Source organism: Rana temporaria, chromosome 11 (assembly GCF_905171775.1).
Source record: "Rana temporaria chromosome 11, aRanTem1.1, whole genome shotgun sequence".
NCBI classification, from domain to species: Eukaryota; Metazoa; Chordata; class Amphibia; order Anura; family Ranidae; genus Rana; species Rana temporaria.
Genome location: NC_053499.1, coordinates 120,789,907 through 120,817,116, shown reverse-complemented (window position 1 = coordinate 120,817,116; position 27,210 = coordinate 120,789,907). Strand labels below are relative to the sequence as shown.

The following is a 27,210-nucleotide window of genomic DNA, read 5'->3' as shown; positions in this document are numbered from 1 at the left end:
ACGAGCTCTTAACCTAATCATCTGCATCAACTAATTAACTCTAAACACCTGCAAAAGATTCCTGAGGCTTTTAAAAACTCCCAGCCTGGTTCATTACTCCAAACCGCAATCATGGGTAAGACTGCCGACCTGAGTGCTGTCCAGAGGCCATCATTGACACCCTCAAGCAAGAGGGTAAGACACAGAAATAAATTTCTGAACAAATAGGCTGTTCCCAGAGTGCTGTATCAAGGCACCTCTGTGGGAAGGAAAAAGTGTGGCAGAAAACGCTGCACAACGAGAAGAGGTGACCGGACCCTGAGGAAGATTGTGGAGAAGGACCGATTCCAGACCTTGGGGGACCTGCAGAAGCAGTGGACTGAGTCTGGAGTAGAAACATTCAGAGCCACCGCGTACAGGCGTGTGTAGGAAATGGGCTACAGGTGCCGCATTCCCCAGGTCAAGCCACTTTTGAACCAGAAACAGCGGCAGAAGCGCCTGACCTGGGCTACAGAGAAGCAACACTGGACTGTTGCTCAGTGGTCCAAAGTACTTTTTTCGGATGAAAGCAAATTTTGCATGTCATTCGGTAATCAAGGTGCCAGAGTCTGGAGGGAGACTGGGGAGAGGGAAATGCCAAAATGCCTGAAGTCCAGTGTCACGTACCCACAGTCAGTGATGGTCTGGGGTGCCATGTCAGCTGCTGGTGTTGGTCCACTGTGTTTTATCAAGGGCAGGGTGAATGCAGCTAGCTATCAGGAGATTTTGGAGCACTTCATGCTTCCATCTGCTGAAAAGCTTTATGGAGATGAAGATTTCATTTTTCAGCACGACCTGGCACCTGCTCACAGTGCCAAAACCACTGGTAAATGGTTTACTGACCATGGTATTACTGTGCTCAATTGGCCTGCCAACTCTCCTGACCTGAACCCCATAGAGAATCTGTGGGATATTGGGAAGAGAAAGTTGAGAGACGCAAGACCCAACACTCTGGATGAGCTTAAGGCCGCTACCGAAGCATCCTGGGCCTCCATAACACCTCAGCAGTGCCACAGGCTGATTGCCTCCATGCCACGCCGCATTGAAGCAGTCATTTCTGCAAAAGGATTTCCGACCAAGTATTGAGTGCATAACTGAACAGAATTATTTGAAGGTTGACTTTATTTTTTATTAAAAACACTTTTCTTTTATTGGTCGGATGAAATATGCTAATTTTTTGAAATTTTGGGTTTTCATGAGCTGTATGCCAAAATCATCAATATTAAAACAATAAAAGGCTTGAACTACTTCAGTTGTGTGTAATGAATCTAAAATATATGAAAGTCTAATGTTTATCAGTACATTACAGAAAATAATGAACTTTATCACAATATGCTAATTTTTTTGAGAACCACCTGTAGTATCCACACTTTTAAAGTTCGATTTTCCAGTAAATATTTGAGCCTAGTTGTTGTAATAAGACAGGTGTAGGAATAATGCAAAAATAAGGGAAACAATCTCCAATACTGTATATGCATGCCGTTTCTTTAAAAAAAACTTGTATTTTTCCTGAAGTGGTTAAAGCAGTGCTTGTTGTCATACATTTGTTGCGAAGAAGCCATACACAATCAATTTACATACATGAAAATGTGGGTGTTTACTAGCGCTGCCGACGTCACTCAAGATCATGTTTTCTGAAAAAACTTTAGATATGCAAACTGAGCACAAACAAATTTAGGCAGCATAGGCTGCTCATGAAAATGTGAAAACCCTACTAACGTGGTATCCCATGTGCTCCGATACAAGGTAATCTTTGGCCAATATTGCAGGCCAAAAGCACAACAGGACATCATAAAAGCGTCAGTTTTGGAAGACACATCAGCAGAGCATTTCTTTAGAATGGAGTGAAGCTCACAGGTTGGGGAGAGCAGTAGAGCCATGTATTAACTTTAGTCTTTAAAGTGTTACTAAACCCACATCATTAAAATCAGTCTGTATATGCAGTACTGCAGGGATATGCAATTAGCGGACCTCCAGCTGTTGCAGAACTACAAGTCCCATGAGGTATAGCAAGACTCTGACAGCCACAAGCATGACACCCAGAGGCAGAGGCATGATGGGACTTGTAGTTTTGTAACAGCTGGAGGTCCGCTAATTGCATATCCCTACAGTAAAGCATGCTTGTTATACTCAATGTGATACCCAAGGAGTTAATCCTCTGCATTGTGTTTGCTCCCATCGTCTCTGTTCCTCCCCTTCTTCCACTATCCCCAAGCCATCTCCTGATAGAACAGAGGCTAGGGGACAAGCTGCACATGTTCAGTTTGGTGTGTATTGTTAGTTTTTTCTTTGGGAGAGGTGCATGTGATCAGTACAGGGCCAATCAGCACTTGTCCAGAAGGTCAGGGATCCTGAAGCCTTATAGGACAGCCAGAGCAGAATGCAAACTCCTCCTACAAGCTTTAACCACACACGGATAGAGGTCACAAGACTTCTCTAACTGCTGATGTTCTGTGGGAGACCAGATATAGTGAATGTAGCCACAGTCCTGGGTTTAGTAACACTAAGGCCTCATTCACACCGGGGCGGGAGCAACGTCAGCAGTGCTTTACCGGCAATTTCGCACTGCTATGGGGGGGGATTTTAACCCTTTCACGGCCGCTAGTGGGGGGGATTTTACCCCCCGCTACCGGCCGTGAAAGGGTTAAAACCGCCCGCATTGATTTCAATGGGCCTACAAACCGCTCCAGTGTGAAAGGGGTCTAACAGGCATAAGGAATGCAAGCTGTTGGTGACGTTGTCTTCGCTCTCGGCCGGGAGTGGAGAAATGACTGTGTTTGATGTCTGATGTTTAAGATCCCTAACTGAAATGTGAGTGTTTACTATATTTATATTAAAATTATGCTGACGTTTTTACACTATTGTGGAGCGTTATTCCTTCCATATGTGCCTTATGGGGAGTCATTGATTCAAATGAAGAGGGGCTTGTACACTGGCTAAGCGCTGCCTTTTGTGGAGTGAAGGTGATCTGAAACGCTGCTGCTGGAAAGAGGAGCTGCCATTTGGGATTTTACATAAGGCTTACTTTAAGCCTCTTAGAGGTAAGAGGCTGGTGAGACTGGGCACGTGGGGAGTGAAGCACCTTCTGAGCTAGTTCTGAGCACTGCACACTTGGAAAACGTTGTGGACTTTACTTTTTACATTTTTTTTGCATGTTTGGATTTTGATCATGAATTTTGGAATTTTGCACTTTTCATGCGTTTTTGCACAATTGCATGAATATATTTATTTTTATTGTTTACATTAGACTTATTTTGCACATGCAGTGCCGTTTGCTTGAATTTATTTTCAATGTATGGATGCACCTGATTATCACTTATTACCTATCATGCACCTTATTGCTGCACATTTTTGATGTTGTATTTTGTCATGCACTTAGCGCACGGAAATTGCATGGGATTTTTCATTTTGGGATTTTAGATTATTCATTTACTAATTATTATTCTTAATTAGCGAGCGCCCCAACACATTACCTTTTAATTACTGTTATAAGTGTGTGAACACCCAATCGTTGTGGCTGCTGCTGTAGTCCATCCATTATTTAGTATCCAATAGTGTGGTTTGCGCATCTAGTTACCCCCCATTTCAGTCTAACAGGCATAACTTTGCTCAGGAATAAAGGGCCAGATCCTCAAAAGCATGGGTGCTCAACCTGCGGCTCTCCAGCTGTTGCAAAACTACAATTCCCATAATGCCTCAGCCTTTGGGAGACATGCTTGTACCTGTCAGCGGCTTGCAATGCCTCATGGGAATTGTAGTTCCGCAACAGCTGGAGAGCCACAGGTTGAGCACCCATGCTCAAAAGGGATACGCCGGCGTATCTACTGATACGCCGTCGTATCCCTGTTTCTATCTTTGGAACTGATCCACAGAATCAGTTTCCAAGAGATAGACAGAAGATCCGGCATGTGTAAGAGACTTACACTGCCGGATCTTAGGATGCAGTACCGCATCCGCCGCTGGGGGCATTTCGAGTCGAAATGCCGCTTCGGGTATGCAAATTAGCACTTACGGAGATCCACAAAGCTTTTCTGCTTCGTTTTTTCTCCGTAAGTATTAGTTTGCCTGCTTAACTTTAGGGCTGCTTTTACAAAGTGTAAACTGTTTACACCTTGTAAAAGTAGACCCTTCTTACCCGCGACGCTGTTATTTATTTATTCCCCCCCCCCCCCCCGTATCTTTTTTTTTTCCCCGACGCAACTTTTTTTACCCAGCGCGATTCACAAAACTCGGCGTAACGTAAAACCTCGCTATGCCCGTCGGGAAAATGATGTCACGAGCATGCGCAGTACGTCCGGCGCGGGAGCGCGCCTAATTTAAATGGGACTTGCCCCCATTTGAATAGGAACGCCTTGCGCCGGCGGAATTTAAGTTACACACCCGAAAATTTCTAGGTAAGTGTTTTGTGGATCGGGCACTAAAGTAGAAATTTTCCGGCAGTGTAACTTAAATGGGAAAAGATAAGTTACGGCGGCTGGCTGTGGATCTGGCCCTTAGTGTGAAGTCGCATGACTCTAGACATTCTCTACTCGCTATTTTCTATAAACCAACATAATAGACTGCAATTACCACAAAGTATCAACTCTTAATGTGAAAACACTGCTTTAGAGTGAATGGTATATTCACGATTTGTTAATATAACTTTAAAGCTTTTACTGCACTGTAGTATAATCAAGGATAAAAATGTATGAAATAAAATATACAAAGTTTTATAAAAAAAACAAAAGCACATTTTTTTATTTATCAATTCACAGTGAACTAGTTTCATTTACTTCATACAGTATAACTTTCCAGATACAATCAAAATAATTACAAAGCAAGTCAGAGAAATATGGTGAAGTCAGGACTGACAGTCACACACTGCTGTAGAAAATAGCATTTTCTTTAACTTTATACATAAACAATTAGGCTGTAGTGCTGAAAGGATAATCTGCAGGTGGTAAATTTGTCAAGGCATACCTAAAACCCCTTTGTATCGGAGAAGTACACAAACATCTATGCATCCCTCCTAACACAAATCAGTCAGGGTAGTAAGCTCATGACATGACACGGGCTTTATAAAATGAGGCACACCGCTGTGGAATGAAATACCTTTCTGTATCTTTTGTCTACTTGTATGCATGCTACTAAGAAATTACCCTGCAATATTTTATGTTCTCACTGCTTAGCAATACATAACAGACAAAATCATTAGCTTTTTAAATACACCAACATCAACCAAATCTACATTCTACCCATTCTTGGAGCACAGTATTACCCCCATAAGATCAATTTCCTATCGGCATCATACACGCAACACTCCCCCCCCCCCCCCCCCCAAAAACAGGTGTCCCAAATGCACACCAATGCAACACACACTCACATCAACTCCAATACCTGCCCCATTCTATGTTCTACAACCAATCACTCAATTCCTAAGGCAATAACCTCCGACCTTGCCAGCTCACATAATCCGTGGTGGTTCCCCTGCATGTATTCTTGAATTATTATTAATTAACCCATCCTAAAGGAAACCTCCTCCTGAAAATACAAGTTGCCTTTTTGTCTCTGATTTCCAAACTTTCCGAGTCACTGAACCAGCATAAGTATTCAGATAAGAAAGTCACAATTCCTAATCTGCACCATTTCGGGTAGTGGCTCAAAGTATTGAGGCCAAAAGGACTACCAGAGGAATTGTATTTTCAGGAGGAGGTGTCTATAACTTGATGGGTCCCTTTTTTTTTTTTTTTTTTTTATGAAAAATGAAATTGAATGAGGGAAAAGGCTTAAATTAGAAAAACTCATGTTTGATGAAAATATAACCACCCAAAACCCCCAGACCCAACACACACAACCATCCTTTCAACATTAACCATGATCAAAAAGTTAACACAAGTCAACTTCTCACACAATCTATGCCAACATCCACACGCAAAAAAAAAACCCATATAATACAATTGCCAAGCTTTCTTTCTTAGGCAGGCCATACACGGTGCAAATTTCTCCATTCCCCCATCAACACACACAGTGTCTACAGGGTAGAGCCATTGTCTTCTCCCGGCGGTGGGGCAGGAGAAGCCGCCCCCGCCGTGAGAAGACAGCGATTAATGCTAGCGGCTATACCAGCTGCTAGCGAGGATCGCATATAAAATCTGGTGGGCTGGTTGTACCCAAGTTGATTGATCAATTTTGTCGGTTCAGCAGAAACCAGCTGAGATTTGAACCATGTATAGGCAGGCTAAATGTACCGAGATTTGAACCGTCTATGGCCGGCATTACACAACCAAAAAGTTCTCCCCATATTCTCACACACACACACACACACACACACACACACACTTTGGAAATAAAATCACCCATTATGAACGGAGTAACAAAAAAAAAAAAAACGAAACTAAAAATGTAACCAGAGAATTGGGGGTGGTCTAATAAAACTAGCTCACGTGCATGTAATAAAAAGTAGACCAGAATACAAATACTGTATTGAAAAGACTACCAGTAGGACTAGGTCTAGTGCAATAACATGGCAACTGTAAATTCATACAGACTGGAGGACATTGATTGATCTATGGACAACTGCTCCAGTTTATATACATCAGACCCATCCTTTCAAATCTTCCTCACAAAGATTAATTTATATTCAAATAGTTAAAATAAGCCCAAATGACCAGATGAAAAATCTATACAGTGGAACCTTGGATTACAAGCATAATCCGTTCCTGGGGCAATTTTCCCCATAGAAGTCAATGGAAATGAAAATAATTTGTTCCGCATGGACTTCAATGGCATGCAATACCGCATGTGGTCAGAGGTTGGGGGGTGCCGGAGAGCCTTGAAAATGATCGGGGACAGCTAGGCTGACCTCGGAATAATTTTACCGAACGGCTCAGGCGCCCCTGCACCTCTGGCCAAATGCGGTACTGCACAGCCCATTAGCTTGAATTATTTTTGTTTTGCGAGACAACACTCCGCAAACCGAGTCAGAGTTTAAAAAAAAAAAAAAAAGTTGCTCGTCTTTCAAAATGCTCGTTAACAGTGTTACTTGTAAACCAAGGTTCCACTGTATTTGTAGATGATAGAATGCCAGCTTATTCTTGCACTGTACCTAGTGTCACTGGCCAAGTAGATACGTGTGTGTGTGTGTGTGTGTATACACACACACACACACACACACACATACACACACACTATATCTCACAAAAGACAGCCATACACACACACACATTTAGATACATCAATCAAAAAAGTAAAGTGTATTCCGGCTTGCTTTACACTTATGCATTGCAGTAACGGATGGTAAAATGCAAATGTTTACCACAATGAACAATACGATGCATTTAGAAGAGCAACCCAACGCACAAGTACAGCAGCCTGCAACGCACCAGAACACATAAGCCTTGCATTATGACAGGCTGCATTACAAACTGCTGCAGGGACTTTTTTTTTGTTGTTGTTGTCTTCCGTTGCCACGCGTTGGCACATCAAAGTGAGTGCAGTAACGCTCTGCAAAGGAATGTACAAGTTTAAAGCAGCCCATACATCAGTTTATTTTTAGTTCAACCAGCGAGTTGCACAATAAAAAAAAAGACCCCCGAAAAACTTGATTCCCCCTCCACACATTCAAAGTGGATGGGGGAATCCCGATGTGCCTTTGTATTCTGACAGCGGGGAGACTTCCCCCACCAGCGACACTGATCGATTGGGGAGAAACAATCAGGGCGGTAGATCTACTTCTGTACAACCGCTCTGCCTGTACATAGATTGAAATTCGGTCAGTCCCTGCTGAACCGCCCGAATTACGATCCATGTATGGTCAAGCTTGTAGGAACCCTTTCACAACGTTGATTCCCACAGCCTATTTCTCTTTATACACATTATGACAAAAAAAAATAAAAAATACACACAGCAGGAAGCTGCAGGAATCCGTTTTCTTGATGCTTTGCTATTTGGCAGGACCCATAAAAATACTTTTATATTTCAACAGAGATACATTTATGTACACTGAAATTCAGAAAAAGAATCCTATATATTATATACAGTTTTTTTACACACAAGTTCAAGCTGAAATGCTTGGCTACAACAGGAACTTTTACTGTCATTTTATGCCTTCTATCTTCCTATGCCTAGCTGTCCTAAAATCCAGATGGCAGATGACATTTTGCCAACTTCCAATTGCAATCAATATAAAAAAAACAAGAGAAAAAAAAAATAATCATTCTGACAAAATAACGTAAAAATAAAATGAGACTTTGTCAGAGACTAGTGTAAGTGAGAATCCAAATCTAGAATTGTAAACCTTATTTAGACACACTGTAAATAAATAACAGAATGCATAGCATGATGACAGAACATCCAGGTATACAGTATATATGAGAGTATGTATTTATACACACATACCTATATATAACACACACACACGACATAAAACCACAAGCAGACTCTTCAGTAGTGGGAAGCATTCTGTATTAAAAATGGAATAGGTTTTAGCTCAGTGCAGAGGGAAGTGATCAGGTCCTTATGTCCACCAATTTCAGTCTGTAGCCAATATGCTCTTATCAGCCCACTAGATACGTGTACGATGGCAAAATCACTTGATAAAGGCGATTTCTGGAATCTTTCCCTCGGCCTGTAAAACATCGAATTGCAGGTTAACGGTGTAAAAGACTGTCAGGGCTGGATTCAAACAACTATACAAGTTTTTACCTTTAGCCTCATAAAAATCTGTACAGACTGTTCCCAGTCCCATCCATTGTCCACAAGACACCTAGAAAAAGAAAATATGGGTAAGTAGACTTTTACTTTAAGGAAATTGTAAGGGCCAATTTACACATTTACACATGTTTCAAAAACAAGGCTTTGTTAAAGCTCTGAATGCCAAAGTCCCCGTCACTAAATAAAATGGTTCACTCAGTCACGTTTACACCTTGCGTTTGCTTTGCATGAAAATTACACCCCATGTTGCCTTTAGTTGTGCCTCAAAGCCTCTACAGAAGTATATGACAAAGCTTTCTTAAAGGGGTTGTAAAGGTTAGTTTTTTATTTTATAAATACTTTTCTTTAAGCCAGTGCATTGTTGGTTCACTTACCTTTTCCTTCCATTTCCCTTCTAAATGTTTATTTTCTTTGTCTGAATTTCTTACTTCTTGTTCCTTCTCAGTAAGCTGTTCTGACTGACCCCCAGCCAGAACGGCTCGGGTGATAGGGGGCAAGCTTACTGAGGAGGAACAGGAAGTGAGAAATTCAGACAAAGAAAAAAAAACCACTTAGAAGGGAAATCGAAGCAAAAAGGTAAGTGAACCAACAATGCACTAGCTTAACGGAACCTATTTAGAAAATAAACCTTTACAACTCCTTTAAAGCATCTGGGGCTTTTGAGAGGCTTTAATTCAGCTTTAGCTTTGCTTTGGAGAAATTGTAGGTATGAGATTTCCACAGACACACAGGACATCTGTAAAGCTTCAAAAGAGTATCACGGAAGCATCACCAACACTTCATCGAAGCACCACTGAATATTTATTGAAGCACATCATAAAAGCATGTTGAAGCGGTAGGTGCTTTAATGTGTGTTGAAGCCAAAGCAAGTGTAAATGAGCCCTAATAGATATATTTTATATACACCAAAAACGTTTTTTTGCCATCTGCATTCCACTGGGAATGCCAAGAAACTGATTTTACAGTATGTACCATTTTCTATTGTTTGATAAGGGACACAGGATTCTGAGACAACTGGAATGCCCCCAAAAGCGGTCCAACTGAAGAGCGAGCAACAGTAACAACATGCTAACAGGAAAACATAACAAAAGCTAACTGGGGGCTACTTTCAGCTCAAAGAGCTGTCTGAAGGACCTTGAGCCCAAAGCTAGCACCAGATTAGGCCTGAACATCCACACATGGCATAACATTCCAAAGGAAAACAGGTGCCAGATGCGGGAAAAAGCCTAAAGGAGGTGCACAGATCCAATAGATTGAGCTTTAACTGGAAACTGTGGAACTACATCCTACAAGACTACATGCATGAACAATGATCTGTCACCAATAAATAATTACCCTTTACAGGGACCATCAGGAATAACAGCAAAGGCTGATCTGTCGAATTAAAGTGGTGACTGCAAGATAAACCCCCACAGCACAAGCTACATCCATACAGTGAAGGGAAATCTTCTGATGTATTGGAGCAAGATAGAGAGGCAGAGGGACAATGTCTTGATTGAGATGAAAGGATGGAAGGAGGTTGGCTCAGAGCCTTCTTTACAAGCCAACGCTGCTAGTTCAGACACATGCCACAGAGGTGATGGCAGCAAGGAAAGAAAACTTGGTCTCTTCCTTGGTGAACACTCTGGGTGCAGAAGACAGACAAAATAGAGCAACAAAAACTGGTAGTGCCAAGGACAAATGTAGTGTGCTGAAAAGGGGCTGGAAAGTCTTTTGGTGGAGGGAGCCTATGACAAACATGAGGATTTCTATGCAAATTTTATTGGACCCAAATGAAGACATTAAAGTTTTTAGATACAATAAAGTTTACAAAATACAGTAAAACCTCAGATTACAAGCCCAATTCGTTACGGAAACATGCTTGTAATCCAAAGCACTCGTATATCAAAGCGAATTTCCCCATAAGAAATAAAAGAAAAACTCAGATGATATGTTCCACAACCATTTATACATAAGTCCTTCAGTTTATAGTCCATATACAAAGCTTATAGCAATGCGATAGGTTGTATATGAAATGTCCATCCACAAATGGCAGCCTCCACAAGGGGATTAGAAGCAAAATCCAGCAGGAGCCACAGAGTATAAAAGGGAAGAAAGGCACTTTTTTTTTTTTTTTTATAAACGATAATAGGTGTAGCAATATGATTACATTTAATAAAGGTACAACATTTAGAAACTCACATGGTTGATGATTAAAACAGGCACATCTAAGTATGCAGGCATCTGGGGTACAGCTGTCCACATACACCATCCTCTGCACTGACAGTTCTCACCGCTGTCAGTCTGCAATCATGACAGAAAAGACTATCCTGCAGTAGAGATCTGAAAGCGAGTCTCGAAGTGCAGCGTGGAAGGGATGAGGTCAGTGGCGATACAGAGGACGGTTTATGTGGACAGCTTTACCCCGGATGCCTGCATACTTGGATGTGTCTCTTTTAATCATCAACCTTGCAAGTTGTTAAATGTTGTACCTTCATTAAATGTAACCATATTGCTACACTTAGAGGCACCTCTAATCTTTTATAATAAAAAAACAAAACAAATTGCTAGTCTTGCAAAACACTCACAGGCCAAGTTACTCGCAATCACAGGTTTTAATGTTCCCCCTATTTTGGTTTGAGAACTGTGAAAAGGTAAATAAATAAAAGCCCTGGAACCTTTCCGTCATTAAACGATGGTGATAACTCCTTGAGTCCAAAGATCTGCCAGGGCAGCATGGAGGTCTGATAGTCTGTGCAGAACAGGCAGGATGTATAACATGCAACAGGAAAGGGGCAGACGGCAGAATTTAGCTTGGGGCCCTGGAAACCGTTTCTCTTGCCTAGGCATCCAAGATGCTCTTTGCCCTGAAATCTGCAAAGGCCAGCAGACATCCCCCTTGGGATGTGCTTTATGCTGGAATGGACTCAACTGTAAGACTAGAAGATTTACAGCCCTTTCACAATGGGGCCCCCCCTGTGTGTTAGCGGTAAAGCACTGCTTGTTTTAGCAGCGCCTTTCAGCCATTAGTGGGGAGCTTTTAACGCCAAAGAATGGGTTAAAAAAACTGTTGCAGCGCTTCTGAAGCACTGCCCATTTATTGCAATGGGCAGCGCTGTATACAGAACTCCCAAACCACCCCAAAGATGCTGCGTGCAGGACTTTCTAGCATCTCGCAGGTGCACTGCCCCAGTGTGAAAGCACTCAGGCGGCAGTTTTCAAGTGCCATTTCTAGCGCTAAAACGCCTGAAAACTGCCTCAGTGTGAAAGGGGTCTTAGGGGTCCAAGGCTTATGCCCGACGGGGGGCCCCTGGCTTGGGTTTGGCCTTTTAGAGGCTGAAAGTTGAGAGTAAAGAAATAACATTTCTTGGCTTTGTGAATCAGGCTTCTAAATGGAGTCTACACCCCCCCCCCCCCATTATCAGCCACTGGTCAGAGCCATCAGTTTGTTCAGCAGGGTCTGAACACTGAAATGCAGGTCCGTACAGCGTATGGACCTGGCCAGTCAAAGGTTTAAAAAAAAAAAAAAAAAAAAAAAGGAAAAATAAAAACCGGAACACAACATACAAGTGACTTTTTTTTTACCCTGCAGAGGGAACATGAGTGTATAGTTTCAGATAAGCATGCAAAGAAACCAAAAACGTCCACATCCGCCTGAATTACTTACTTCTGAGACCACTCAAGATTCATGCCAGAATGTTGACTGAATGCCAGCACCATGTCCTGAGGTACAGGGGCTACCACAGGCACAGGGCTACTTGATGGAGTTGGAGCTGGTGTGGCAAAGGCTTTGCGTATCTCATCTGTACTTGCATTCCTTATGAATTGTTGATCATTTACCAAAAGAAGCCTAGAATAGAAGGGTACATTTGGGTTAAAAATCAACATTACATACGTAGGTAGTGAAAAGACGCCACAAAGCATAATATTCACAACAAAAACATTTTCCAGGTGCTCACTGCTCAAATCTTAGATCTGAAGGCATTAGACAGAAGAACGTCAACAACTGAAGACCTTGGTTGAGGATAAAACCTGTGATTTAGCAAAGAGCACCGCAAACCTATTGTTTTGCGAGTTTGCATATCCGCATCTGGAAAGTCTGGGATACATATGTTGCCCCTGTAGCATTCTGGCACCAAAAAGGTAAAGGCCAGTCACCTCTGCCTTTTGTCTAGCAGGAGTACCTTGCTATCCCTAAAGCAAGCAATGTCAACAGCAGCATGTCTCTCCCTGTCCATATGTCCCATCCCACACCTCATGATTCTCTGTCCCACTCTACTATTCAGCATCCTATAGGTGCGCGTTTAGCTGCACAGTGTGCAGTCAGTGGTTTGGAACTGTCAAAGTGGTTTTGTTGCCAGCATTTCTCCGCTTTTCTCTCTCTTATTACACTATTCTGTCTACCTTGCAGACATTAATTTTAGGCAAAACATTTTTTTCCTTTACAACTCCTTTAAAGTTACAATTATTTGCTCTAAAGGTTCTATTAACCAGGGGATCATCGCAGTAGTCCCAAAATCTCTTTTAATGGAGCTCAACCAAGCAGTCAGAGTTTGGCAAAGTAAAATCAGAGCTTACACATGCCGAAGAGCAATGTATTTCCAATTTCTGTAGAGGAAAAACTTAAAACAATGGGAAAGTCTTTGCAGTCTTATGGGGTTTAAAACTCCAAACCTGGAAGCTTAAAATGCAGAAGGAACAGACTGATCTTTCTCCTAGCTTAAGAGTGGCGTGCACCATATCAATAAGAGTGGACACGGTCTCTTGTCATAGCATTAGACCAAGACTCCTCAGACACAAAGCCAGGGAAGACTCTGGAAATTGGAGAGAGTCCAGGATCAGGTGGCCAAATGATTCTAGACATGTGTCCCATCAGTGGGCACATAGGCATGTTGTAAGCAGCACTGGAGCTATTAGTAGAGTGTGAGCTGGGGGAACCTGGAAAAGCAGGACTGACACCTTCTTGTTTATAATCAGACAAATGGGACTGTGTGGCTATTAAGCATACGGTTTAGGATACAAGGAAAGTCTTCAGGAGCTCATGAAACCAAATACACTGTGTGGGTCACATGGCTGCAGGTGGTTGCAAGCCGCAAAGATCAGAATTCCATATTTATTGGCAATTACATGAGCAGCCGCAATAGATACCTTTGATGCTGAAGAGCTGGAAATAGTGGAAAGTTCCACAGCATTAACCTATTCTGTAGTCTGAACTGACAAGTTTTGAGGAATTTATTTTTATTTATATTTTACAGGCGTCCAGCAATCCAAACAAATGAGGTATCTCCTAATAATCAGCCCAATCAGCCTACTCACAGAGCAAGTCTTAACAAAAGGCAGTGGCTCTGGACCCAGAAAGCGTTCTAGGGGCACTTTCACACTGGTTTGCTTCAAATCGCTCAGTAAAAACGCCTATGCGTTGATTGAAAAAAGAAAATGTGCTGCAAATACGCTCAAAGGACATGCGACTCAAAAAACTGCAATGGATTGTACTTTGCCCGAAACGCGTTGTCGAGAGATCCCCCCCCTTCCCTTCATCTATTTTAGATTTCATACTTTGATCCGGTCCATGAGGATTTTATTCCGCAATTTTGCCAGCTTGTGTTTTAAGGACTAACAATTGGATGGTACTTCCATTCCTTTCCACCAGAGCGCAGCAGTGCACCTATGTTTCGAGTGTAGGCTTTGCACCTCGGCACTGTCCGCCCATAGCGCTGCCTGTATCCTCCAACGGCAGCCAGCATCACAGACGTGTGACGTCACCCGCCATAGAGGATCGGAGACAGCGGGTGTCCCTCTCCATCTCAGCCGCGCTACAGCCTTGGCTAGACTGGCATAGACTGTCCTACATTTGGGAACAGAAGCCCATAGCTGCGCTACAGTCCCGGCCAGCGCTGCCTACGTTTGAGAGTTCCAGCTCCCTCTCCTTCACCATCGATGGCTGACAGCTAAAAGCCCCAAGGTACTGTGCATCTCCTTGATCATAGGAGCGGCTCTCTGAGTCCTGAGACCTAAACCCATTGTGTTCCCTGGACATTGCTTGCTGTACATTGCTGCTTTTATATTTATTTTTTATCTTCAACTGTATTCACTATTTGGACTATTACCCACTCATGGTCGGATTCAGTGTATGCTATTGTGACCAATAAATGGACTTATTTTACATTTCATGGAATTGAGTTTATATGTGTCAGAACCATGAGCGCTGGTTTTAGTGCTTTTTTCAAAAAACTGCACCAAAACTGCTTATAGGGGGCGTTTTTGATGCGGTTCCATTTCAATGGAGAGGAGCATTTTCCGTGTGGTTTAAATAGCTCGCCAAAAATTCTCCAAGCTGGATTTTTTTCACCGCAACCGGAGCGCACCGCCCCAGTGTGAAAACATTAATGGATTTTAAAGGGAAGCCTTTTCTTGAGCTTTTCAGCTGCGTTTAATGCAAAAGTGCTTGAAATACTACTCAGTATGAAAGGGCCCCAACTCATTACCAGAAGAGTCTAAAAAGCGCCTTATGCCAAGCCCAGTGTTCAAACGTCATTTTCAGGCTAGCCCTACCAACATCCAGTCTAGCAGAGCCCAAACATAGTACTTTAACCAAACTGGAGGACATCTGGGCCAGATAGCAGCAGCAAATAGAGTTGTTTCCTCAAAAATCTGAGTGAAATACATAAATTGCTATTTTTCTGTGTCCGGTGTAAATTCTTTTTCTCCAGTAGTTCATTGGGAGACACAGGACTCATATAAAGATATTGCTGCCACTTTGGAGAAGTTGGACAATATGCAAAGCAATAGTGCACAGCTTCATTTGTCTTTTACCTTCCCTGCAGATGCAGTACAAGCTCACGAGTAACAACCATTGAGAAGACCCTAGAAATGAAAGGCAACCTTACAAAGAACATTCACAGTGGCAACAGGTTGACCATGCATAAAGAAAACCACTTGAGGAGCAAGAGCAGTGTTCTTCAATGAACTACTGAAAAGGAATTTACAAATTATAAAATACAGTAAAAATAAGACTGGCTAATCGCTTTGTGTATAATATGCCGTTGAGTCATTCTTACCCTGCCGTTTCATTTCCTGGCACTGCTATGAATACCCGAGAGAAAGCACGCACAGGATCATTGGATTGCCCCTCAACTGGAAAAAAAAGGGGGGACGATCAACTCACTATTAGCAATCATTATTGTAGTGATCTGTATATAGACATGGCTATTACTCTCTATGTAAAAATGAACTTCAGGTCATGTCACAAAACCCAAGGAGAACTGAAACCCAAGGTTAAAAGAAAAAGTAATAGGCAGAAAGCAAGCACTAAACTCTCCATATAACAATGTCTCCATTGTTTTGGGGGAATGGGGGGTGAAGAAACATTCACTAGTTACTACTACATTTGTATTGACTGGTTACAGTACAGGGCCCAGATTCAGGGTTCTAATCTGTGTAAAACAACAATGTTGTGATCCAGACACAGTCAGTATGAATATGTATTGTATATATGATATGAATGTGTGGTGGGGAGTCTTGGCCAAACCTCCGAACAACCTGGCAGTGTCAGCCCAATTCAGCTGGATAGCAGCAAGTGATGGGATATCACTGGGCTATACCTCAAGACATCTCTTTGCAGCTTTTGAGAGGATGGCATTGGAATAGTGGGAGGTAGACTGAGGTTAGGCTGGCATTAGTGAAGCTGGAGGCAGTTTATGGGGGCTGCAGAAAGGCACAGGGCGAGAAAATGTATGAGGGACCTGCAAAAGCAGCAGCAGTAGGTGAAGTGGCCTGGTAGGGTTGTCTTTTATCAGATGGGAACAGAAACCAGACACAAAAGCACTTGTGGCTGTATTTTTCACATGAATACAATAGATTCTGCATCACATTATATTATAGATTGCAAATTCTTCCCATATAAATCTATGACCTATTATGACAGACAGTGAGCCACAGAAACGAAAATGACAGCATTCTTTAGAAAAGGAGATTGTTTAAATATACTGTTAATAGTCATTTACAGTATTAACACTCACCTTTAAACACTCCATTAACCACAAAGCAAAGTAAGGTGTTCTGCAAAATAAAAAAAATATATCTCTGTGAGAATAAAAATGGCAGCATCACAGGAACATTTAACACTTGACTGGGGTTTGAGGTTTAAGTATGCAAAATTAATTGACTATAGTGCAAAGTACTACTTAAATAAGCCAATCACATTATATATTTTAAGGTAAATCCAGAAGGAGATGTTACCAGACATAACATGCTCTTGGATGCTAAAGAAAATCACCAAGACAGACTGTGGTATTGCTGAGGCTATTGGATGGGCAAAAGTCATGTAAAGTCTGAGGGCCCCATTAACACGCTTTTTTTGTGGCAACACACACTGTGCGTGACCACAAAAAAAGCAACACGCCTGCTCTTTGTGCGGTGCATTGCCACTCGTAAATATCATTTATTTACAGTACAGCCCAATGCATCGCACCACAATGCATATATTGAGGGTTGTGGTGCACTGCTCTCTTAAAGCGGGGGTTCACCCGAAAACATTTTTTTAACATTTGAATGAGGCCAATTACGGGAAGCAGAATCGGGCGTTTTTTTTTTTTTAAATCAATGCAGTACTTGCCGTTTTAGAGATTGATGTTCTCCGCCGCTTCCGGGTATGGTCTTCGGGACTGGGCGTTCCTATTTGATTGACAGCCTTCCGACGGTCACATACAGCGCGTCACGAGGTGCCGATTGTCGGTGCGGATCTATACAGCGCCTGCGCACCGACGTTCGGCTACTTTCGGAAACTGGCGACGCGCTGTATGCGGTCGGAAGGCTGTCAATCAAATAGGAACGCCCAGTCCCGCAGCCCATAACCGGAAGCCACGGAGAACATCTATCTCTAAAACGGTAAGTACTGCATTGATTTTAAACAAAACACCCGATTCTGCTTCCCGTAATTAGGCCCAATCTAATGTTAAAAATAGATTTTTTGGCATTCCATTTATAGTGACTCAACAGAATGCTTAACGCGGGAGTTCACCCGAATTTTTTTTTTTTTAACATTAGATTGATGCTCATTTTGTCAAGGGGAATCTGGTAGATTTTTTTTAAAATCGAAGCAGTACTTACCGTTTTAGAGAGCGATCTTCTCCGTCGCTTCCGGGTATGGTCTTCGGGACTGGGCGTTCCTATTTGATTGACAGGTTTCCGACGGTCGCATACATCCGTCACGAGTAGCCGAAAGAAGCCGAACGTCGGTGCGGCTCTATACGGCGCCTGCGCACCGGCGTTCGGCTACTTTTCGGAAAATTGGGACGCGATGTATGCGACCGTCGGAAGCCTGTCGGAAGCCTGCCAATCAAGTAGGAACGCCCAGTCCCGCAGCCCATACCCGGAAGCGGCGGAGAAGATGCATCTCTAAAACGGTAAGTACTGCTTCGATTGTAAAAAAAACACCCGATTCCCCTTGACAAAAACGAGCCTCAATCTAATGTTAAAAAAAAAAAAGGTTTTTGGGTGAACCTCCACTTTAAGGAGGCAATTGTATGCTAGCCATACACACTTTGATTTTTAGTGCTTAATATTTTCAACATTTGAAAAAAAAAAAAAAAAAAAAAAAAAATTTTTGCTTCAGAATTGACCAACCGTTTCCATATAGCACTTATGGGGATTGAAAAAAAAAATTCCAACTCATCCAAATGCAATATTCCTACTGAGGAAGCCTGCTGATTGGGCGTAACGCATATTAGGCAAGAAGTGGGGTCAGTCGGGGACCATCTTGATGTCAGCAATGGAGGGGGTAAAAGAGCTGCCCGTGTTTGATATGCACTGTACATTACACTTGAGTGTCATTTTAAATACTGAATTAATGTTTTTACTGTACGAAGAGCACCATCAGTCCCTATTATTTTTTTCATGAATGAAATAACGCTTATGTGTGTGGAGGATCGGTGGAACAGTGGGAGTCATCTGTGGTGAAGTGAATTTGGAGCTATCCTGTGAAGCTCAGAAAGGGGGCAAAAGCGCATTTGACCCTTGACGAGCCATCAGGATCTAGTCTGGAGGTGAGCATAAAAGGTTCATGCGATGCGTTTGCATAAGTAGCACTGGTGATCAGTGGTAGAAAATATTGGTGCACTGAGATATTGGGATACATGGATAATTCGGTGGTACACACTGATAATTTGGGGGAATAGTCCAAGACTATTATTAATTTATAGTGAAGGTTTGTGGGTTGCGTGGCATCTTTTCCCGTATGATTTACTGAAGGGTAGATTGAAACCATTTCACTCAATTGATTCATATGCAAATTTCTACTTCTGTTTATATGTTTGATGATTAGTGATAGATCTTTTTTTTTTTTCGTCAACATACTCAAAAAAATTCTGCAGATTGTGGCGCAAAGGCTTTTAACAGGTCATCAGTTCAGAGTTAACTATGAATAATGGCCCAAGAATTATTGGTCCTATTCCAGTGCGCCCAGCTATACCAAACTGTATTTATCCACTTCAACACTGGGCACTTTCACCCCCTTCCTGCTCAGGACAATTTTGATCTTTCAGCGCAGTCGCACTTTTACATTTTTTATAATTATTTAAAAAAAAACAGTGCTTTCATTTGGTAGTATTCAATCACCACTGTTTTTTTATTTATTGCTAAACGAATTAAAAAAGACCGAAAATGTGTAAAAAAAAAAAAAAAAAAAAAAACACGTTTTCTTACCGTCTGGTATAAAATTTAGCAAAAAGGTAACTTTTCTTCTGCACTGATGATCAGTGTTTCGATTATCAATGGAAATGTGCCATGCCGACTATCCGCTCTCCTTTCCTCACACAGTGACAGAGCGTGAGGAATGGCGATAGCCGTCAAGTTTTTTTATATGTGATCAGCTGTGATTGGACACAGCTGATCACAAAAGGTAAAGGGCTGCTGCTATTGGCCCTTTACCTCAATCTAGGATTGGCTGTGTCCAAAAGAGATGAGCAGTCACAGAGTGCGTCCAATGGGGCGCGCAGATGTGTTTTGGGAGGATGTCCATGGACACCCTCCCAGAACAAAAGGGCCATGCTGTAGCCGTCTTCCGACTATGGTGCAGTACTAGGGTGGTTAAGTGTTTATGTATGAAGGTGCATGCGTTTACATACATACTGTATATGCATGTAATTGGGGGCGGGATATTACTTTTATTTTACTTAATAGTACCTCATTTGATATTGATAGGGCACCAATTTTAGATTTTCTTTAATGAGACATCAGGGGGTTTATTATACTTCCTTTGCTGGGGGCAAGTCAGCACAAGTCTGACCAAGGGAGTACAGGTAGGGTTGTGCTCCCAAGAAAAATGCAAAGAAGCAAACTGACCACGCTGTGCTTCCGTGCCTGTTTGAAATAGGAAAGCAGGGGGACTGACAGGATTACCAGGTATTTCCCGCAAATGAAGCAATGCAAAGAGAACAGGATACATTTTTCATACAAGTACATGGTAACAGACATCAGGAAAGTGAAATGTTAAAAGGTAACATACATTTTATATAAATAAATGCAATACATGCAAAGTTCAAAAAACACCCTTTGCCAAAATATACAGAACACTTTAGAAAGAATAAATGTGATTTTAGTGAATGTGGAAAACCTCAGATTCAGCATTAGATTAGTAAAGTTTATACACTCACAGTCTCAGTAGTGACGTCCACAACAAAGGAGTTCAGATCATGCTGCGTCCGTGGAAGTTCATTCAAGAAGCTAACAACATTGAGACGTTTGTGCTTGAGAAGTTTATTACGAAGTGCTGAGAAAGAGAACATCTCAGAATAAATAAATCAGAAAGAGAAAATCTCATAAGCAAAATATCAAAAGTTTGCTTCCAAGTGAGAAAACACTTACCGAGATCTCGGGGTTCTCGTAGTCTCTTTAAATTCCTGCTGTTAGCAAAGTAATCTCCCAGACTGCTCCTGTGGCAATACAAACATCATATTAAAGATATGAAACTTGGTGTGTGTGTGCGCCCATTAGTTCTTCCTAGAGTTTAGAAAGAGTGCTACACACCTGGCAGGGTTCTGTCCGGTTACATTTGCAATGCTAAGAGAGCAGCAAGCTTCATCATGATAAACATTTAGCAGGCCTTGTCGATCTTCACCATCATAGATGGCATAATATCTGCAGAAGTAAATAAAAAACACTATTCATACCATAGTCGGGCAAAGAGGAAAAAAAAAAAGAATAAAAAGCAGACACAAGTGTAAAGTGTTTAAGAGCAGGACCACACTTTGGAAAGGCATTTTAATGTGGTGGTATGGCTTTATACATTAGCAAATGTAGGCAACAAAGATCTTTAATAGGACAAAAACTTTTGGAGATACAGCGGGTAAAATAAGTATTGAATAGGTCACCATTTTCCTAGGTAAATAGATTTCTTAAAGGTGCTACTGACATTAAATTTTCGCCACATGTTGGTAACCAAAACAAATACGTTCAGAAATGAAATAACATGGAATGACAGTGTGAAAAAGTATTAAAACACTAACTGAAATGCAGCATATAATTTCATGATAATTTTAGTGGCAACACTATATTATTTATTTGTACAACCAAGTTATTTAAATCCTGTGAATAGTGAAAGGAGGCCAGGGACTTCACTACTTTGTGACTAACTGAAATGTATTTAATTATTTCTACAAAATGCTTTGTTGGTAATGACAGCTTCAAGAAGCCTCCTGTATGGAGAAATTAGTCGCATGCACTCAGGTGTGATTTGGCCCATTCTTCCACACAGTCTTTAAATCTTGAAGGTTCCATGGGCCTCTTCTATGAACTCTGATCTTTCGTTCTTTCCAGAAATGTTCTATTGGATTCAAGTCAGGTGTTTGGCTGGGCCATTCTAGCAGCTTTATTTTCCTTTCTTTGGAACCAATTGAGAGTTTTCTTGGCTTTCTGTTTGGGATCGTCTTGCTGAAATGTTATCCTGGTAGGTGACAGCAGATTTTTATCAAGACTGTCTTGGTACATATTTCCATTCATCCCTCCAAAGACGTGAAGTTTGCCAGTACCATATGCTGAAAAACAGCCCCACACCTCGATGTTACCACCTCCAAACATCACATCATGGGGGTGTTTTTAGGGTGATATGCAGTGCCATTTGACCTCCAAACATGGTGTGTATTATGATATCCAGAGTTAAATTTTGGTCTCATCTGACCAGACTATATTCTCCCAGTATTCCACAGGCTTGTCTAAATGTTGTGCAGCAAAATTTAAATGATCTTCAACGCGGTTTTTCTTCAGCAATGGAGTCTTGCGTGGTGAGCGTGTGTACAGTTTATGGAGGTTGAGTGCATTACTTATTGTTTTCTTTGAAACAATTGTACCTGCTAATTCCAGGTCTTTCTAAAGCTCTCCTCAAGTGGTCCTTGGCTCTTGGGCAACTCTTCTGATAATTATTTTGACTTCTGCCAGAAATCTTGCGAGGAGCACCTGGTCGTGTCCAGTTCATGGTGAAATGATATTCTACTTCCCAACAGTGTAGCTCCTGCAAGATTGTGCATCTAATCCCCTTGTGGATGGACATTTTATGGTTACACAACCAATCACGTTGCTATACACTTTTTATATGGACTATAAACTGAAGGACTTCTGAATAAATGGTTGTGGAACTAATCATATGAGGTTCCATTATTTCTTATGGGGAAATTTGCTTTGATTAAAAAATAAAGAGTGCTTTGGATTACAAGCATGTTTCCGGAAAAAACAAATTATGCTTGCAATCCAAAGTTTTACTGTACATATACAAAAAGTCAGTGCTTGGCTGAATTGCTGCAAGGGATGTATGAAATGGGTCCTGGACTGAAAAACCTGAAATCCTGCAATAGGCACACAATTGGATCAATTCAGCACCAGTCCTTAGTGTTATCCGAGGAGGTAGCTAAAAAAAAAAAAAGCATGAAATAATGAACAGTGGTCCAGAGGAGGTAGATTGATCAGGATTGCGTAAATATAAGGGCTGTAGTGGAATCATGTCCTGAAATCACCTCGCTCACACTGTGCCAAGAATCACAATGGAAAACCAAAACTTGCATGCAGGCTACCAATCCCACAACACACAACAATGCTGCAAGAATAGTGTATTTAAGAGGATTAAAAAATAAAATAAAAATATGGTGGCATATCATCTATGATTTATGGCAATTAACACTTCTCCGTTTAGTATTGCTTCAAAGTAATAGTTATAGGGCAAAGATATTTTGGCCCTACTTCTCCTGGGGAAGACAGGAGAAAGACTTAACCCCTTACCAAAAAACATTGGGAAAAAAAAAAAAAAAAAAAAAAAAAAAAAACATAAAAAAATGGTCACTATGAGATTTGTTGTCTATATTCTGAAGAAAAAAAAAATGGTTGATCCTGCTGCTCTATCTACACCTTTCTGTTGTGTCCCTAACTCAGCTAGGGATTTTGCAGGTGTAGCGAGTCTCTCTGCTGAGCATTTTCTCCCTATCCCACCTGAGCAGCCCATATGACTAAACAGTCACATGTGGGCGTATAACCAGTGGTAAAATGAAAGCCCACTCCCTCTTTCATGCCAACTAACCAGCTTAAAACACATCGGAGGGGGGGGCTATTACATATGGATTGATGGGAGGCTTCACTTCCCTCTTATTCTGAGACACAGGCTGGAAGAGGTGTGACACGGACTGGCAGAAATCTGCCCACACAATGTTATTGCCAAAAAAATAAAGATTTGATTTCAAATATATATGCGTATGACAATTTAAGAGCTTTTTTTTTTTTTATATTATTTATTTTACTCTGTATTCCAAAGGCTGTAGTGTGTTATTTGGAACATGTGACCAGCAGCAGGGGATCATGTGGCAGCTGTATATCAAGAAAAGGTACTTGGATTTTTTTTTAATTATTATTACAATAATTACAGTGCCATCATCCATATACAGAAATAGAAGGGACAATGTAAATTAAACTGTATGTTCATTATCACCAAGTTTTACTTACTGTTGAAGAAATCGCAAAACTATTGCTTTAATGTTATCTGTAGACAGGTAGCTGCCCTAAATGAGAAGAACAACATGAATGGTGAACAACAACAACAAAAAAAAAAAGAAGAAATGTTCAATGCTTAGTAAAGTCAACCAATATCTCACCTTACATGGAGGAAGTGTGGTGGGGGTTTCTACATCAAATGTTATTGGTGGAGGAAGTTCGTGTCCATCCTGTGATGATGGGAAAAGAAAGACACAAGGTTAAAATGTGCTCAAAATGAAGCCTTACTCACTAAAATGTATATTCTCTGTGAAAGAATAAACCTTTATGCACTATACAGGGGTACACCGCTTTAAATGCATCCCTCAGCATATTTAAAGAGGACAAGGGGTCTGTGTAACGTCGAAACCGATATTCAACCTCTGCAGAAAAATAATTGTAGATACCCTTGGTGTTCCTCAGCTAATAGTTTGCCTCAGTACAGCAAGCAAGCTAGACCCAGACCTTGTGCAGCCCCCTCTTCTCCAATTACTAAACCAAGGGCTGCATATTGTTAAAATCTGAACATTGTGTCCTCAAAGTTTTGGAAGTGTCCAATCACCTGAAGGTACCAGCCTTTAACCCCGGGTCTATGAATATAAACCCTGTGCCCTGTACTACATGAATAGGATAAGATGATATTCTGTCATGGAAAACCTATTATAAAAAAACACCAAATAATTAGTGTCTCACCAGTCGCAGTAGTTTTGGAAAGCGTTCTCTCATAGCACTGTCATCCACAGCAGGTAAAATCCAGACGTTGACAGCCAAAGAAACAAACAGAAAAGGTTAGTAGCAGCACACAAAGACCCCCAACCCGCACTTTGAGCACCATGACCAAACCTCTATCATACCATACCCTAGTAGAGGGGAGACACACACTGCTCTCTGTTGTGAGAAGAGAGTAGTGCAGCCCCGCAGTCTGACAGGACTTTGCTGATAAGGGACACTGGTGAATAAAGACTTCCTATACCATATTAAATCTGTGCCTCTATACTGTCACTACCCATCTTTCAGCAAATACCCCAACTCCACAGATCTGAATAAAAGGTTGTGACATCATCATGGGGAACGTAAAGACAGCAGTCATAAAAGGTAAATGCTTACACCAGTTACATCAACCAGTGTCAATGGATATAGATTTTCCTTCAATACTTTTATCGAGAGGAACATGTATGCAACATTTCTCCAAAGCTGGGTCATGTAATGAGAACCATGCAGGAACATTACTAGGGGCTGGTACAAAATTAGAAAATCAAATGATCAAAAATTGTTTTAAAGAGAATACTCCTATGTACCACTGCAGATATGGTTTAGAGATAACAAATTAGTGTGGCATATTATATCTGCATACATAAATTGGAGTAAATGTAGAATACAGTGGCATTTTCAGCTCTAGAGGCAGAAACCTCCAATACAGAAATTTCCCAATGATTAATATAAACCAGGTCTAATCAGCAAATGTTTACTGAATGCAATACATATACATGATTCAGGGAACTTCTTTACAAATGTAATAAGTTGCAAAGATGGTAATGAGTAAAGGATACTAGAGAGACAATGGAAAGATATCTGTGGTATGGATGTATGGATGGATGGGTAATGAGTGATTTAAATGAATGGCAGAGAGTGAAGGCTTTAGTAAAAAGAGGAATGGTGTAATGTGAGAAGCATAAGCACAGCCTCTGTCAACACAGGAAAATCTGATTTTTACAACCTCCAGTTAATCCAGTCTCCATCTTCTCCACGTTAGGCCCTCCTATCTCAAAGCACAGCTGGGGTTATGTGCAGGATCACCCCTCCAAGCACAGTTGGGGTTATGTGCAGAATCAACCCTTTTTTGCAGCAACTCCTATCCGAGGGAGCCCCATCGACTGTGCACAAGGCACAACTGCTGGTGTTTCTTTTTTTTCCTTATCCTTGATGGTTTGTGGAATGCCAAGCCCACCTCCCTGGCAAGGAGGGTACAAGTCATTTGTGAGACTGACAAAGGGTAAAGGTGCATTCTTTGGGCGCAATGCAGCAACCAACCTCCTTCAGTGATCTTCTCGTGGCTGTTATCAGGTCTGCCTTAGGTTGCTCCCGCATGGGGAATCTTACCCGTCATAGACCAGACAACCACATTGTAAGGAGGCATTAGTGAGTTCATGAGGGTTGAATGAAGAGGCTTTCACAGAGACAAGAGTTTTGAACATGCAAATTTTTTTCCTGGCTGAGATAAAAGGAGGTATAACAAAGGCAGGTTATTAAACCTGAAGCCCAAGGAGAAGATCTGAGATAGAACAATGGGTAGTGGTTAACCTGTGGACTTGAAAGGACTGTACCACATGAAGAGGGTGGAAAAAAAGCAAAGATGGATGTGGAAATAAAATGGTGCTGTTGTGCAGCAAAGGGAAGAAAAAAAAAAAGAAAAGAAAATCAAGTGAAACAGCTTATTTGGTAGACATTAATGTTGCGTGTGTGCCTGAAAGCAAAAAACAAAAAAAACAATGCAAAACAAAGAAGAAGATGGAGCTGAAGCCGTTTTAACTGTACATGCCACACGTAATTTTATAAACATTGCTATAAAATTATAGCTGGAACTACAACAAGGCAGGGTGAGAATTCTATCAAAATAAAAACACCAGTTCTCGAGAACAGGCTACAGGATGTGGTGCAAAAATAGCACTTAAATTATACTTTCCAATAAGTGTTCTCTGCATGGATCTCACCAGACAACACTCCGCTTCAAAAGGAGAAGTGCAGGGTATCTCACACTGCAGCATGCCCAACATAACTGCAGACAATATCAGAGCCAGGCCTCTATAGGTTATGTATTTAATGCATGTGTATGCAACACTAGTGTTAAGAGTGAAAGTCACATGAGAATGTCCCACCCAAACAAAAAAAAAAAAACACACACACTAACTTACGGGTCAGGTAATTTGGTATGGTGCAATAAACCAAAAGTCAAATGAGTATATAAAATTATACTAAAATGCGACAATACTACCTGGATTAAAAGACAACAGTTTACGTAAAATACCATTATATTTTACACAGTACAGAAGTAAAATTACGGCTATCCCTCGCAACACAATGAGACTAATACCCAATTTCTGCCCATCTCTTGTTCTTTTACCCCATATATTTTCTGTCACCTTTTTTTACATTACCCCAACACTTTTTATAGTTTACAGGATGTTAACCTTCTATTCATAAAAATGTAGAACTGCCCCAAATATTTGTTATTTATAATTTTTTTTTGCTTCTTGAGACATAATCTCACTATTCCCATTTCTGAGATGGGGTAAAATAAAGTAGCTGGTTTTCAGAAAGGGATTAGAAATGTACTTTAACCATTTACATTTTTCTATGCATGGTGAATAATCTCTACTAAATTAAAATCTTTTTGCCAAACAATTTTTAAATGACTCAATGGGAAGAGCCAAATCAGAAAAAAAAAAAAAGCATTGGATAACATTATATACATGGACTCCAAACTCACCGACAAGTTGAAAAACACAAATGACTTGC

At 41.2% G+C, this 27,210-nt stretch overlaps 1 protein-coding gene across 2 annotated transcripts in view; it reads right to left on the bottom strand.

Moving 5' to 3' along the window:
* Positions 1 to 7,452: 7,452 nt before the first annotated feature.
* NXF1 (nuclear RNA export factor 1) overlaps positions 7,453 to 27,210 on the bottom strand; it is a 57,406-nt gene continuing 37,648 nt past the window's right edge. For both annotated transcript variants that reach the window (XM_040328981.1, XM_040328980.1), the window contains 11 exons: positions 24,388 to 24,424; positions 23,817 to 23,885; positions 23,668 to 23,723; positions 20,713 to 20,823; positions 20,551 to 20,618; positions 20,340 to 20,455; positions 16,707 to 16,746; positions 15,747 to 15,822; positions 12,356 to 12,538; positions 8,701 to 8,761; positions 7,453 to 8,623 (listed from right to left, as the gene is read on the bottom strand). In XM_040328981.1, coding sequence (XP_040184915.1) covers positions 8,585 to 8,623; positions 8,701 to 8,761; positions 12,356 to 12,538; positions 15,747 to 15,822; positions 16,707 to 16,746; positions 20,340 to 20,455; positions 20,551 to 20,618; positions 20,713 to 20,823; positions 23,668 to 23,723; positions 23,817 to 23,885; positions 24,388 to 24,424 — 856 coding nt within the window. In that variant the 3' untranslated portion in view covers positions 7,453 to 8,584. The remainder of the gene's footprint in view (positions 8,624 to 8,700; positions 8,762 to 12,355; positions 12,539 to 15,746; positions 15,823 to 16,706; positions 16,747 to 20,339; positions 20,456 to 20,550; positions 20,619 to 20,712; positions 20,824 to 23,667; positions 23,724 to 23,816; positions 23,886 to 24,387; positions 24,425 to 27,210) is intronic.